At 42.3% G+C, this 16,419-nt stretch overlaps 1 protein-coding gene across 5 annotated transcripts in view; it reads right to left on the reverse strand.

Annotated features, from left to right (window-relative positions):
• The window catches only part of atrnl1b (attractin-like 1b), a 713,064-nt gene that overhangs the window by 496,700 nt on the left and 199,945 nt on the right, over positions 1 to 16,419 (reverse strand). For all 5 annotated transcript variants that reach the window (XM_068002149.1, XM_068002150.1, XM_068002151.1 and 2 more), the window contains exon 19: positions 13,283 to 13,420. In XM_068002149.1, coding sequence (XP_067858250.1) covers positions 13,283 to 13,420 — 138 coding nt within the window. The remainder of the gene's footprint in view (positions 1 to 13,282; positions 13,421 to 16,419) is intronic.

Genomic DNA, 16,419 nt, shown 5'->3' on the forward strand with positions numbered 1-16,419 from the left:
CATTCTGGATTTGTATTACACTTGGAAATAAAAAGATCAGCTAACATTGTTTCAAGGGGCTAGATTTTGCCGTAGCAGGGCCTCTGCCATTAGTTAGACTTGCCCCTGCACCCTTTAGCTCAAAACATTTTTGCCCACAAAGTCACTGAAAGTGCGAGCTGATAATGGCGTAGCGAGGGAAACGGGGCATCTGGGACCTGAGTGAATCGGGCAACCAACGGGGTATCTCCTTAACCAGTGAGATTTAAGGATTGAGAAATAAACAGCGGAAGGACTGAGAAGGCGGGTGAATTAAAGGGGGTTAATTCAATGTCAAATCAGGTCTAGTAAAAGAAATAAAGAGAGGGGAAGAAAGATTGGTTTGAGAGAAAAAAGAAACACAAAGGAAAAAAGTAAGAAAAAAATGTAAAAATGTAAAATTTGACATTTTTAAAATCTCCCTGAAAAATTTAAAATCTGAAGGAATGAGACTCCACAGTTAATATTCTGTACCAGAGAGATTGATTGACAGTCATTAATACTTAATCACATCGTTAAAAGGTTACTTACGCTTTTAATTACTAACCCTAAGTATCTGTGGCGGGTTTAGTTCGTATCTACCGCGCAAATACAGCAACGTCATGACATTCAGTGCACATCAATGGTGAGGCAGATAGCGAAATGCCGTTTTCGCGAAGCAAATGCCGGTGCGGTGCAACTCTGTCAGTAACTTTTGGATATTCGCATTTAACCGCGCATCTGCTCCTCGCCTGGAGTTGCTGGAACATTGATGCATAAATAACAGCGAGCGCCATTAGCCTCACCATTATTTTGACAGCAAAAATCTGGCCCAATATTAAAATGCATACTACATCTTTAAGGAAGTTCTAGGTTTTATATCATGAAGCATTTCAGCCACAGCTGTTCCACCATCATTTGTCAATACAGTGCAATCACACTTTGTAGATAAATGTGCACTTGTACTCCAGATTATTCATTGATGTTTTCTTGCTTCAAAACTGATGCTCTTTTATGCGCACACAGTCTGAAATTTATACTCCCTAGTAACTATTATAATACAAAAAGACGAAGAATAAATAAGCATTAATTGACTGAATATTTACTAAGTATTATAGTACTCTAGTAAACCAATTAAGGTCTATCCTTTAGCGATAAAAACCTTTAACTAAACATTATTTTTTTTAATATTCAAACATAAAAGTCCATACTGGGGGGAAAGAAACTGACAAAATTAGAGATTTCTACTGAAGAACCTGAAATCGTTTATATCGATTATTGTAAAAATGCTGAGTAGAACAGATTTCTGACAGCACAGGCTGCTTGCTCACAAGAAACACCTTCTTCTATAAAACCATCCTGCATGATATCAATCAAATTAAAAAACAGGCTCCAGCATAGGAGGGTGCAGCAATTGTGACCAGCTCCAACCCAAAATGCGAACACCTAACTGTTAATGTCACTACAACATGACATTTGGTACAACAGTTGACAAATGTGTTTCAGAAACAGGTAGCTGAAATTGCAAGTGTCAACACAAAGCTCTCCTGATGATCTTGGGGTCAATAGCACTGAACCACATAATGAGAAGAGCCCAAATTTAATTCCCAATCGCTGATGAATTAGCTGATCTCAGATAGAATAGTGGTCAGACACTATAATTAGGTTCAGAAGGGGAAAAAAAAAAATCAGAAAAGCTTCCCACTCAGGATCACTACCCTGTCATTCCTGCTGGAAAGTGCATGCCAGGATAGAGCTTTGATTTAATGCCCATAAGCATCTTAAACACATTATCAAAATTCTTGCCTGTGGATGCACTTCCCATCTAACTTCCTGTGCCACAATTTTGAGTAATGCTTTTTATGCCAACACTTAGAATGGAAACTACCTATGTAAACATTTGTAGTGGCAATTTTCCCTGTCACACTGTAGTTGCACGCATCACACCACAAATTACACTGTTCAGCCACCACATCCAATGACCAAACTATTCAGCCTCTTCTGGTTGCCTGCCTGAATTTCCATAGCTGCCGACCTATCTTTTTGCCTGTAAGTTTTGTGTCTTTTAACTTCTGGTTGCCTGCAACTCAGTCCCATGCCTTTGCTGCCAACCCAGCTACAAGACTTGGCCCTCCTGGCAACGCTTTTGGAAAATACTCAGCCTTACTTCCCCGCAGCTTCCCAACACAGCTTTTCAAAAAGGAAAAAATCCCCTCCTCTCCAACCCAAAAGTTCAGACTAACGCCAGCCACAATTTAAAAATTATCAGCCTCTTCACCCCACAGATTCATCCTAGCCCATGCCTCAACCTCGTTTATACAAACTTTTGACCACTCTGGCTCAAGTCATAGCCTTCCTGGCTCTTCAAAAAGTGTTTGCCTCACTACCCTATAGGCTCGTCCAAGTCCCACACCCATTTTTTGAAACCAACTCTTGAAAATTTTTACCCCTCGGGCATTTCAAGAAGAGGCCCAAGTTTGGTTTACAAGTCACAGCACTTCATATCTTAAAAGCTTACGCTTCATTTGTTTTGCTTTAAGGATTACGATCCCTCCATTTTCTTACGATTTTCACTGGGTAACACACCGAATGCCAAGTTGGTGAGTAATACAAATATAAAATCTGCCAAACCATGCAGACAATGTGAGCGACAACAGCACAGGTTTCTTTCACGCTTACAGCTGAACCTGGAGCCATAAACTTCCAGGTTAAAACTTTAAAAACAAAGAAGGATGTGGGTTTACAAGCAAGAGAGAGCATTTCCTGTAGCTCGAAATTCATCATCTTCATGGGAGTTATAGCCTTAAGAATATTTTTGCACACCACTTTCATAAACTTTGACAGCAGGAAATGTTAGCTATCTCTAATGGAGGCATGAAAGATCAATATGGACACTGCAAGCACAAGAGTAAAACTATATTTCAGATCTTAACCTAGCAAACTCTGGAGGTAAGAAAAAACCCTTCAGATTTACCACATAATGGGTTCTTAATTTTGGTTTCAATAGCAGATCGTAAACCGCTTTTATCTGATATTGCATAAAGCCTGAGGTTGTCTGGTTGCTGTGATGGTTTCAACCACATTCTGTTTTACTCCCCGAGCACATAACCTCTTTCATTCTGTGAATAAGCTATCACCTGCCGCAGTCACTCTTCTTTCTTCATCGGGCAAATTTTGGAACGGGGAAGAGAAGTTTGGGAAAGCAATGTTTAAGTTGTCACAGAACTAAATGTTCTTCCTCTTTATCTTCAAAGAAGTTTACACAGTTTTGTTGTTTTGAGTCTGTAGCCTCTCACACAGTGATCCAGGTAATGAAAATGGAGAAGCACTAATCATCTTAACTGAGTTGTGAATGAGATATTGAAATAACTGAAGGTCAGCATAGATGTTAATTGGACAAAATTGCTATAGAATTGGATGTAAAAGAGAGAACGCAGATTTAATGGCCAGGTGCTGCAAATTCTCCTGCCAGGACTCAGGGATGGGAGGCATGGATGGTATGAGACTGATGGCCACCAACCCTCAAAAGCACTTGGTGCACCAAGCATAAAAAGCAAGCAGCATCAGCCAGCGACCATACGTTGCTGACTCACACGCAAGGCCCTCATGATTAAAGTCCAAGCAGAACTAGGGCTACCAGAATCCCAGAAGGCTACCAGTGAAAACCTGCAGTCATCCAGCATCCTTCCACAAAGGAATCATGTATAAGTTGTGACCAGCACAAAGGGAAAGTACAATGGAAAAACAGACATTGTCCTCACATCACACATATATTCAACACAGCATTTCTGGGGATTGAGGAAACTGCTACTTTTTATGCCCTTGATTTGTATATTGTGTTGAGAACGTCTTTGTGATTGCCCATCTTTTTCAGTGTGCACATTGATAGTGGTGGAGCTGAGGACAGTGTTACTGCAGATGTTTTGGGCCTGCTTATTTGGTAAATGTGGATAGGAGGGCTCCTCAAAGGGGCAGCTGAACATATCTTGTACCCATTGTCTTCCCTGAGCTAGTTCCTTATTTTACTGCCTCCTTCTTGTGCATGCACATCTTCTGAGTTCTACTGTTCTTAGGCCTCTTGGCAGAGCCATGTTGTAGAGCATGCAGATCACTACATTGATCCTACAGACCTTGGAGAGCTGTAATGTAGCCCAGGCTTGTCCAGATATCTAAATCACATATTTCAAAACAATATTTCAGAACATTGGCATGTTCAATAACAATCCTCTGTTACCTCGATCAACGTTCAGACTCCGTCTGTAGCTACTGCAATGGTGTCATTATCCAGATGAGAAGGGGTAGGTTTGGTATTCCAGAATCTATCCTTCCACTCTACCTTCCTCTTCAAATAAAGCTGGGACAGGTGCAGTCAATTATCCCTTATACTCTGCAAAACCCCACAGTTTATAGAATTGTTCAGTTCACTCATGTTGTTGCAGCTCAGTGGCTGAAGTTATCACGGTGATGGTTTATTCAAGTGGACCAGTCACCTCCATAATACATCGGTGGGCAAAAATCTTAATGAAACTGTTGGTTTCCCAGTACTGGCCTGGAAGAAGCCTGAAGCATAAAAATCGACAGCCAGTAAGCAGTGCCATCGGGATTACAGATGTTTTCTGAAGGTTTTCCTGTAGGAGATGGTGCAACTTGGTCATTGCCTCCCCGCTAAACTTTAGTCTAAAGCACTAGCCTTTGGTCAATCCCAGGTAGCCGTGTCTGGAACGGTGCACCCGATAGATGGTGCAGCAGTGGACCTGGACATTAATGGCAAGTCCAGAGGGTATTCTTTATGCCACTGTACATCATTGTGAATGTAAAAATTCCTAAAAGTAGCAGTTTCCTCAATCCCCAGAAATGCTGTTTTAGCTGCAACAACCAAGTTATATGGATGACAGGAAAGCATCGCACATGCAATACAGAAGCTCTGCAACTGGTGTATCTCCCCCATTCAGCAACAATTATGCCAGCTTTAATGGGCTTAGTTCCACCAATTCACAGTTTATGCGCCTTAGTGGACAGAAGCCATCTGAGGTTCAGCATTCACCAATCAAGAAACGTGCCACACTCCTGATTTTATTGGCACATCACAATAAATAATATGCTGTTGCAACCTTTATACTGATGGCAATGTCTAGGCTTTAGACAGAGGCAAGGAAGGCACGTAGCAATCTTGCTGCCATGGTATAGTGAGACTGTTTAGACTTAGAGATACAAGTGAGTTGTACGTACAGCAGAAATGGCTTAATTTCTAATTTACTTGTGTGGTCAATTTTCCATTTCCAGCAACATGCAATATCATGGCCTCCCCATTAGACACATGGGAATAAATTTTAACCCCACGAACAGGTGGGAAGGTAAAAATTGTAAAAAAGTAGAACCCGACTCCAACCCGCCTACTTCCGGTTTTAACAGAGGCAGGTCGAGGGGCAGGTGACCAACCCACTCTCAGGAGGCGGGTCGATCAGTATAATCTTTTAAGGAGGCATGCCAGCCTCTATTTCGACAGGTTTTTTAGTTTTAACTCTTGGGGACTGGGATTCCCAGGCATTCTGCTTCACGCCACGTAAGAGGAGGCCAGAAGGCCCGGCTCAGCAGATACGTGCCTTTATTGCACTGCTTGTGGGACACGAGGAGCAGGAGTGTTTCCTCCAGGCCCAACAAGCCTATCTGCCATGATCCCACACACACGATCAACCGATCCCCTCCCCATGTCTGACCCCCCTCACGATCTGCAACCCCTCCCCCATGACTGAGCCCATGATGACCCTCCCAATGATCGACCCCGCCCCCACCACGACCCCTGATGCCACAAGGACCCCCCCCCATCTGAGACTTACCTGCTCTCCCGTCTGACTGACAGCCAGCCTGTCAATCTGGCAGGCCTGTCGGACTGGAAACCTACAGAAAAAAATTGAAAGATGTCCTTCCGTAAGGACCCCCTGCAAACCTGTACTTCCAGGTTTTCTGGCAGGATTTCCCCTCCCCCCGGCCCGCCCTCTTCCCAGCTCCCTGTTAAAATTTACCCCATGGTCTAGACCAGCTACAATCTCTACCTTTATGATTGCACCTCAGCTAGGCCAACACAATTATAGTTTTACATCAGACTATCTTAACCTGCATTTTCTGTATCAGTATACAGACTATTGTGTTAGAAACACATGACAACATAAGAGGCTAGTTTAGAGAACTGGAGCTTGTGGATTACAAATAGATATATATTTTAAACAAAACTATTTTGAAGGACAACACAATTTATTTCATTTGGTGTCGACAAGGCTTTTAATCAACATATAGCTGCATGCATTTGACAAGTATTAATTACATTAAATATGCAATGTAAATCAATTAATTTGATTCTGATTTTTAAGAAATCATTAAGCAACCTCAAAAAGACATGCTGTAATTCAGAATTTATCAAGGCCACACCAACTTACCCTCCACTTCCTAAACATTTTAAAAAAAAATACAATGCCAACTTGGTTGCTGAAACTAAATGCATCCCAGAAGAATAAAACTGCTTCATTAAATCAAAGCACCAGCGTTTTATTATTGACAGCACTAAAACCATCTGACAATGTCAGGAAATAGGAAAACTATTTGAAATTATTTAAGGCATCATAAAACACAACTCAGTGGCCAACTGTCAATAGCAGGTATTATAAATCTTACCTACTAAAATACAATTCAAACATAGCTGCACATTGCATTTAATAACTGTTGTGTTCCCAAAGTGTCTCAGATATTAGAGCTAAGGCAAAACTGAAAACACGGTTTTGTATTATTTAAACACCATTTGCACCACAACGCTGATTGCAACAGCTTAATATCCCGACACCGAGTCTGTACTTTTGGATTATTCAGTAATAGCGCATATAATAAACAGCATTGAAGCTCTGCATATTCTTTTTGTTGAGACTGCAGGATATTAGAAATGACTGAGAAATACCAAAATCAGTAGTAAATGTTAATTTAACGCTTGATGCACTGCAGTAAATTTGAGGCAATTTTTTAATTCAAGCTATTTGAAACTATTACATATCCTGTGTTATGCACAGGATATCGACTTGGAAATATATCCATGATGGGGAGATGCCGGTGATGGACTGGGGTGGACAAATGTAAGGAATCTTACAACACCAGGTTATAGTCCAACAAATTTATTTTAAAATCACAAGCTTTCGGAGATTATCCCCTTCGTCAGGTGAATGAGTGAAAAGGTTCTCAAATCGCATATCTTATACTAGGCTGGGACAGCATCACACCAATCAAAAGGTGTCGTTGTTATTCAAACAGGCCAGTCACGGAGAACAGCACGTCCCAGTACACTGGATATACATTGTGTCAATTACACAGACAGACAGAAAGAAACCCAAATGGCAGAGAGAGAGAGAGAGAGAGAGAGAGAGAGAGAGAGAATATTAAAAACATAACTTTTTTTTCCCCTTTTTTTTTTAATATTCTCTCTCTCTCTCTCTGCCATTTGGGTTTCTTTCTGTCTGTCTGTGTAATTGACTGGGACGTGCTGTTCTCCGTGACTGGCCTGTTTGAATAACAACGACACCTTTTGATTGGTGTGATGCTGTCCCAGCCTAGTATAAGATATGCGATTTGAGAACCTTTTCACTCATTCACCTGACGAAGGGGATAATCTCCGAAAGCTTGTGATTTTAAAATAAATTTGTTGGACTATAACCTGGTGTTGTAAGATTCCTTACATTTGGAAATATATCGCCGTTCCTTCATCATCGCTGGGTCAAAATCCTGGAACTCCCTTCCTAACAGCACTGTGGGAGAACCTTCACCACACGGACTGCGGTTCAAGGCGGTGGCTCACCACCATCTTCTCAAGGGCAATAAATGCTGGCCATGCCAGCGACGCCCACATCCCATGAACGAATAAAAAAAAGTCAGTTTAGTTGAGACACATTTTCAGGCCTGAAATATATTTTTGTAAAATTAGGAAATATAAAACTTGGAGGATTTTTATTCGTTTACTTTTACTTCCCCCATACTTCTTTGCTTCCCTTATTGCCCCTGCAAGTTCCATGGTCATAGTGAAAAAAATAAGTTTGTAGCAAAGCCCTGGTGATTCCCTCTTGCTCCTCAAAAGTTTGAAGCAATGTATAATCCTAGTATTCTTTATGCAATCCTTACACTGCACCTATCAATGCTGTGAGCAGTTATACTGCCTGCTCTCATTACTGTGGGGAACTAGCAAAGCTCAACATACGTGCTCTTGAACACATACATGAAGCTCCCCAAATTGCCACTGACTCCCAAGGCAGGCAGGTCTTTATAATCTGTGAATGAATGGCAGCATATGGTTTAAAATTTTTACAAAGATGGGCATTGTACTTGTGATAGTTCCACTGTAGCTGGTGCAAGATGAAAATAATACAATTGTTGCAGCAAGCATTGCATCAAAATGCTGCATTTTTTTTGGCAGTGGCAACAAAGGAGCAGTAGATAACCATAGCTTTAGATGTGCTACTGAATGAATCAGGGAAGGTTTTTGTTTTCTTCCCAAAGGCATTGACTGCATGTTGGGATATAGTTCCATGGGCAATGGTGCCCTCCAGTATCTTGCCCAAGTGAACATTCTTCATGGGTGAGCTCAAGCAGTCATTGCTTGCAGGCTGTTCGACTACTTGAGCTTATTGCAGCAGAGCTCAGTCATGACCTCATGCAATGTTCAAACATATGCATTTTGAGCAGGGGGTCCCTGGCTAGTAATATAGGCCGACCATCATCTTTACAACCCATGTGTCAACTTGTCAGTGTTCCACAAGAAAAGTCAGCTTTTTTCCACTGGTTCATATTGACAAACTCTAATCCCAATCAGATCAGTCAGAAAGTACAACTAGAGGCTGTTAAAACCAATTTTCCTGTTGGTTGTGGAGAAACTTAAAGCAGGAAAGTTTTGAGATGAGCTGATGGTTTCTGAGAGTCACAGTTACAGGTGTTTTTATTTGGAGTTAGAAGAAGCAGTATATAACTAATAACCTATTACTTTTCCTCAAAGGAACTTTCTGTGGCACGCCAGGTTGTTATCTTATGTAGAGATTTAGTTCTTCAAGACTATTTACAGCAGCTCTTTTGAGATGAGGAGGATGATCCCTCATGTGATTAAATTAAACAGCTTTATTGAGCATTCCAGTCACTGCACTAGTGAATTTCCAGGGTTTGGAAATAAAGAATGCAGTAGAAATGGTGATGAGCTTTACTTAATTTAAACAGATTCCCATATTTAGGATTTACCACAGTGTATTGCTATGATGTATAATGTGGACCATTGGCTTTTAGGGTGCGAGGCACAGTTTCTGTATAAGTTCTGTAATTCAGCTGTTTTCACTTTGTTTATGCACACATGATTGAGGTCATTTTCTTCTCAGAGTTAGCAGGGAGAGAGCCCACACCATCTGTTTTAGAGCAGTCAACATCCATTGGGATGTATGAGCAGTGACGTTAATAATCAATGAGTAGAATAGATGGCCACTCCCAGACTGGAAACAGTTAGGTGTGCCTGAGAGTACAAGATTTAAGATTTTTTTTAACAAAATCATTGCAGTGTGTAATGATCTTTATTGCCCAGTGGAAGAAAATAAACCGGTTCAAAACACCAACATACGTGAGAAATTATGTTTGGCAATAATAGTTCAGTTGACATTCCTCTGTCCATTATTTTTAACGGGAAGTTGTCAACCCATTTATTTTAACTTTACCTGTAAAGTTATATTTAAGTTCATACAACTACTTTTATTTTCATACTTAAAATATCTCTAACCCTCCAAGAAAGAACTAGTTTTGGCTTGAAAGGCAGAATTATATTAGGCTCCAAAATGCACAAAAAATGTCAAAAATCAAGACCTTGTGGGAGGAAGGCATGTCCACAGACCTGCCTAGAAAATAACATCACGTCTTCACCACTCACATTCTCCTTCAGTAATTTCTATATTCACCAAAACTGTGCTGTTTGTACTTTAGGATTTTCCCCCTATAATTAAAGTAATTAAATGTTGGATATACCTGCAGCTTTAGTTATGACTTGCCCATGTTTCATTTCACTTTCAGTGCAACGCCTCTGCTTTATGTGCCATAAGGCCTAATCAGGACTCTTCTTTTGGGACTGTGTTTATTTTTGCTAGCTTTTTAGGTTGGCATGTGGTGACAGCAATCAGGTTGATTTTCACCTACTCAATGCAAGGAACTGAGGCCAACTGTAGCACCCATACAATCATCCTGGTGAAATCAGCTAACACAGCAAACACCAGGGGCATGATTTTAAATGTGAAAAACAAGTGCGTTGGGGGCAGGGAGGGCATTCAAAGTTGCAACCATTTCAGACCCGCCCCCAACCCGTCCATTTCCGGTTTTCACCAGGGTGGGACGAGGGGCGTGCAACCAACCCGCTCCCAGGAGGCGGGTTGGGTCTTATAACCTTTCAAGAAGGCTTCGGGCCTCCATTTTCCCCACAATTTCCGACTTCAACCCTAGGGGGCCGGGATTCCCGGGCCTTCTCTTTCCTGCCTCGTGGAAGGAAGCGAGAAAGCCCGAGACGAACAGGCAGGTGCCTTTCTGGCACAGCTTGTGGGCCCGGAGGGGCAAGAGTACTTCCCCCAGGCCCAACAAGCTTACCTGCAGCGACCCCCAAATGATCGTGGACCCCTAACCCCGATCCCCCCCAACGATCGAGAACGCCGACCCCCGACTCCCCCACAACGATTGCGGACTCCTGACCCCAATCCCCAATACCCCCCATCGATCGCGGAGTCCCGTGATGACTTCCGATCCTGACACCCCCTCCGTGACTGACCCCCCGATCCCTCCCCCCATGACTCCACACCATCCATACAAACAAAGACTTACTTGAATATATCCTCTCCCTAGCTGGTCTCCCGTCCTGTCAATCAGGCCGGTCGGTCGGACAGCAAACCGACAAAAAAAAATAAAAGACATCCTTACGCTAAAATTGTAAGGACGTTGGGGAAACCCGTACTTCTGGGTTTCCCATCCGCAATTTGACCCCCGGCTCGGGGTCAAAATCATGCCCCATGGATCGAAATTGGGAACACTGTGCATGTGGCTTAGCTGCACAGTGCCTTAACCCGCTCAACCATCAGGAGAGTTGGCAAAGATTTTTTTTTGAAAAAAAAGGGCATAAACCACATCTCATCGGTCCATTGTCAGGCAAATTCAAACATCAGGGCATCAAACTTACAGCTATATAATTTTTGAAACCCAGAATAATTGCCAAAGTCACATAAAATTAGGCATTCTGTGTTTTTCGGTTAAATTGATAAACCCATTTTCTCATGTTCCTCCCCCCCAACTTCCCGTACTGAAAATTGTGAAATCAGTTTCAGTAACATCAAAAAATCACAAAATGCATCCTTTGAATGCTCCACAGTCCTCTACCACAGCATTTGTGGTTTTAATGCTTACTCCCAAGAACTGTATAATGCAAGGCCAATATTTAGTGTATGTAATTTTCACTCAATTTTGCTCCAATTTTTACCCTTTTTTTTAAAATGAGGGAAAAATAACAGCACAAATAATACCAAATTTGGTGCAAATGAAAAACTGATGAAATTATAAATGCTGAACCCCAGAACTACCTGTAATTATTTCCGTCACTGAACTGTTCTGTAGCTGACCTTGGAGTCACTGCTGATCTGAACAGTTAGCCAAAGCGGTTTGCACAATGTAGCCTCTTTCTCCATCCCCAAATTTATGCCACTGTTCACACATTTCTACCCCTACCAAGCCAAAATTCCTGACATGAGGCAGCAGCAGAAAAACCTACTCAACACATTTTGTAACCCTCAAGAGTTTAGCAATTCACACAACCGGTCTGCTTGCTTTTTTCAGTTGTTGTTCTAAAAACAGCAACAATCTCTTTATGAGAACAACACACTTAAGTATTTTTTTTAAAACCATGTGGGAAATTTCAAGTTAATTACTGTGATATCATAAGTCTGCTTCAATTTCCACATAAAGCATAAATTCTCTACCATAGTGACAATATTCACCAAGAAAAACAGGCAACCCAATTTGGATTCCAACTTGGAAATTCAGCACTCAGATCAAATTCTGAACTCTGTATTCAATCAATATTTGTATTGTCAACCTGATTTAATTGAGGAATGAATAAAGACTAAACAACTTTGTTAGATATCTAAACAGTGAAGATTTACACAGCTCTAGTGTTGAACTGAATGCTAGCATTCAGGAATTTTTTATTATCTGACCTAATGTTGATTTTATAATGTAATCCAGCTGAAGTAAAATTGAATCTATAGATCTTAAAATATTTTACAAGCCATTACACATTACCAATGGCAATTTTTTAATCTTTAGCTTGTGCAAATAAGGTAGGTAATGCAGTTTATTAAAATGATAAATATGCAAATCTTATGAAAAACTTCAGCACATTTCATACATAAAAAAAGTATCTTCCCTCTCTCATAGTCCCATGACTTTCACAAGGCTATTTTAGTCAACTTCAATATAATTTGGGCACACTCCAGATACTTTTTCTCGTACCCAACACAAAGGTCCAGTTCCATACGCAAGCCCATTCTCTTTCTGTACCAAAATCTGACATTATGCATAAAGTCTAGGATAGTTGCTTTTCTACTGATTGGGTATTCACTGGAAATAGTATGGGTTATTAGTATAACCTCTTGATCACTCCAACTGACATTATATATTCTGACAGACCAAATATCTCAGGCTACAAACTCTGAACCATATCTATTAAATAATACTAAACACAGAAGCCTGCCTAAGCAGAGATTCACTGAAGACACCTTAACACATAACACTTGCTTTCAAGTCCAATCCAAGACAAAGGAAGATCAAAAACATCTTTCACAATTAAATAAAGCTGTCAATTAAAAATAGGTCTCTCAGAAAATGCCCGACAGGTTTTCCTGATATAATGTTTACATCCGTGAAGCAAAGCAATTCTCGTGTTGAAAATCATAGCTTTTCTCCTGATGGGCTGGCCAGTCCTGCTTTTTCAGGACATGGAAGTAGCATGAGCATGAGACAGATAATGTGTGTTTCTTGTATACACAGGCTGCTTCCAGCAAGCAATAATTAAATTAAAGTGGCCATAACACAACCAAGTTACAAACTACTTATTAAAAAATGTAGGCATTCTAGTGATATTAAACAGGACACAACTTCAGTCTGTTACAAACTTAAGATTTAAAAAGTGTATCTAAAATGTGCACCAGTGATTTCATATTAGGCATTGCACCATATTTGTACCAGTACTTACGTTGGCATCTGCCACCATTCGTTGGATCTCCATAGTATCCCTTCATGCAAGCTTCACATTGTTTTCCTACAGTGAGGTTCTTACATTGTTCACAAATGCTGCCATTGATGCATGTGCTGTGTCCATTACACTGGCATGCTGCAAAAAGAAAACAACATGCAACATCAATTGTGACCCTTTTTCTTAAAATCACTTCAAACTGTTAAACAGTGCCAACATTTTATCTTTCGCATACCAACAAATCACAGTTTAAATATTCAAACATGTATGTTGTCACACATCACTTAATTTCACTGAATATTTGAATGACATTAAATTTCAGACATACAGTACATGCAAACCTGAACTGAAGTGGAAGATGCTGACAATTTGGAGAATTCTCTTGACATGACTCACATTCTCTGCATTCATAATGCATAAACATTTTGAACTTGTGCTCAGCAAAATGTACATCAAAATTAACATATAGAGGCATCAAAAGCATGACAAAATACACTCAGGCAACCTTCTTAATTTGCAAAGAATATCCAAAATATTTCAGCAAAAGTGTAATTTTTTTTGTTCAACTAGTATGCAATAGTTTTGTACAGCACTTGATAAACAGATAAAAAGTTCATCTTTCAGCATAATATGCATACAAACAGCTCCTGCGTTCAAAGTTTTTGCTGTTTCAAAATGCCATTTGAGAAGTTTTGTTTTGAAAAATTTGAGCCTGCAAAGACTAGCTCTCATCCAACTTTCTCCCCTCACAATATAAAATAGGTAATATACACAATGGTTACTTTCCTCAAGTAATCTGGAGACATGATACTACCAAAGTGCCCTCTATAACTGAGATAATAGGCCTTAACATAAATAAATTGAGGTCCAAAGACAGGTCAAGAAAGCTCAAAACAACAAATCACAGGGATGGATGATAGTTATCACAGGGTACTAAGAGACACATGGGATGAGATTTGTGAGGTGCTGAGAATCATCACGAGAGAATCAGTGAATGATTGGGAAGTTCTGCTAAACTGGTAACCAGCTAAAGGAGTAAAAGCTGACAAAATAGGCCCAGGCAAATACAGAAACATTAGTCATATCAGTAGTAGGTGAAATAACAGAATTGATTATCAGCAGTGAACTTAAGGATTATCTGTAAGGCAATAATCTAACAAAACACAACCTACACAGCTTCAGCAAGGAGGTGGGAGGGGGTGCAATCAATGGGTTCGATTTTCGCACCCCCAAGCGGGTGCGTTCGTGGCGGGGGGGCTGCGAAAATCGGGGATTCCCGGGGCAGGTCTGGAGCCCAGCTCCAACCCGCCCACTTTCGGGTTCCCCAGGGACTCGCTGACATGCGCACGCAGCCCCCGCATGTGGGACTCCCGCCGGCAATTAAAGCCGGTGGGGTGCCACTTAAAGTAATTGAACAGGTACTTCAGGTTGTTTACAGACCTGATTGACCTGTTATTTTAGGAGGGGTGAGATTTTGCAACTGACAGACTGTTTCCCGTACTGGGGGAAACACTCCCAGTTGAAATAGACGTGTTGCAGCCATCAGCCTGTGGCAGCTGCAAAGGTCCATTTGACAGGTGAGGGGGGCGGTGGGGGGGGGGGGGGGGGGGAGACCCTCACTCATTGCAGGAGGCCACTCTGTCGCTTTGGACAAAGTTTGGCCTCCACCACCCTCCTCCTAACAATAAAATTCACCAACTTGCACACTTACCCCCGCGGTCCAGACACATGTACCTACCTTGCGGACCCCCTCAAATGTACATCTTGCGGATGGGGGCCACCGTAGCTGCAGTCATGACCTCCTCGGAGGACGAACAGCATCAACAGCCTTGCCGGCCACGCCGTCCATCTCTATCACATGGAGCCCCACAACACAGTGCTGTGACACATCCACCTGCACAGCAGGAGGGAGGGCAACCGCAGAGAGCGATGCGTCGCAGAAGACACTACCCTCGCCACAGGGTCCACAGACCGAGGCTCAGCTTCTTGGACCTCTTTGAGCAGCAGTGCACACGGAGGCTCAGAGTCACTCGACATGTAGTCGTGGACATCTGCAGCCTCCTTCATGCCGAGCTGCTCCAGGCTGGCCCGAGCACCATCTTCTTACCTGTCGCTCTCAAAGTCACCACGGCCCTCAACAACTTCTCCTCCGCATCCTTCCAGGGTGCCACCGGGGACATCGCCGACATCTCTCAGTCGTCTGCACAAAAGAGCCCTGCAAATACACCTACACCCACTCTGCAGTGACACAATGGGTGGAATCAGGTGTGGGTCTTCATAGTGATCCTCAGGAAAGCGCATTATTGCACAAACCAGACAAGATTCACAAAGACGTGGCAGTAGTGGTGACAATATAATATGTTATGCGAGTTGATCAGAAACTAAATATAGGTAATAACCATGAGAAACCCTCAAACACCCTTGTGCATCCCCTTCATGCTCACGACACGTTTGCCTTACGCTTCCTACTGCACATATGTGATGCATGCCCTGTGGCTGCAGCTCAGGTAGTGGCAGGTTGAGTGAGGCTGACCGTGAAAGAGATGCATGAGAGGGTGAGTATGAGATAGAACCATGAGATTGTATGAGGATTGGGTTGAGTGGTAGTGGTGGGATGAGCACTGGCGAGGTGAGTAAGTGCAGGTAAGATGAGGATGAGTTTTGAGTGGGTATGAGCAGTGATGTGATAGAGTAGTATTGGCAGTGCAGAAAGAGATGGGGGGTGGGGGCGGTGATGTGGCAGACGGAGGGGAGGAGAATGAGTAAGTGTACTCAATTCGGCTGACCTACTTAGGTCATTGAAGTGCCTCCTGCACTGTATGCAGGTGCACGATATGTTGGTGGTGCAGGTGACCTCCTCTGCCAACTCGATCCAGGCCTTCTTGGTGGCAGAGGCAGGCCGCTTCCTCCCGCCCATCGGGGGGGCGGGGTGGGGGGGGGGTGGAAGAAGATCTCTCTTCTCCCCCTCCTCCTCACCCCATCCAATAATACCTGGAGTGAGGCATCATTAAACCTGGGAGCAGCCTTCCCCCGGGCTGCTCCATGCTGTAATTTTTCCTATTTTCTGCAGCGTCAGTGGAGGACTGCCCCTTTAAATAGGGCTCCTCCAGCTGACAGCCTATGCTGCGCATGCGCAG

Source organism: Heptranchias perlo, chromosome 21 (genome assembly GCF_035084215.1).
Source record: "Heptranchias perlo isolate sHepPer1 chromosome 21, sHepPer1.hap1, whole genome shotgun sequence".
NCBI lineage: Eukaryota > Metazoa > Chordata > Chondrichthyes > Hexanchiformes > Hexanchidae > Heptranchias > Heptranchias perlo.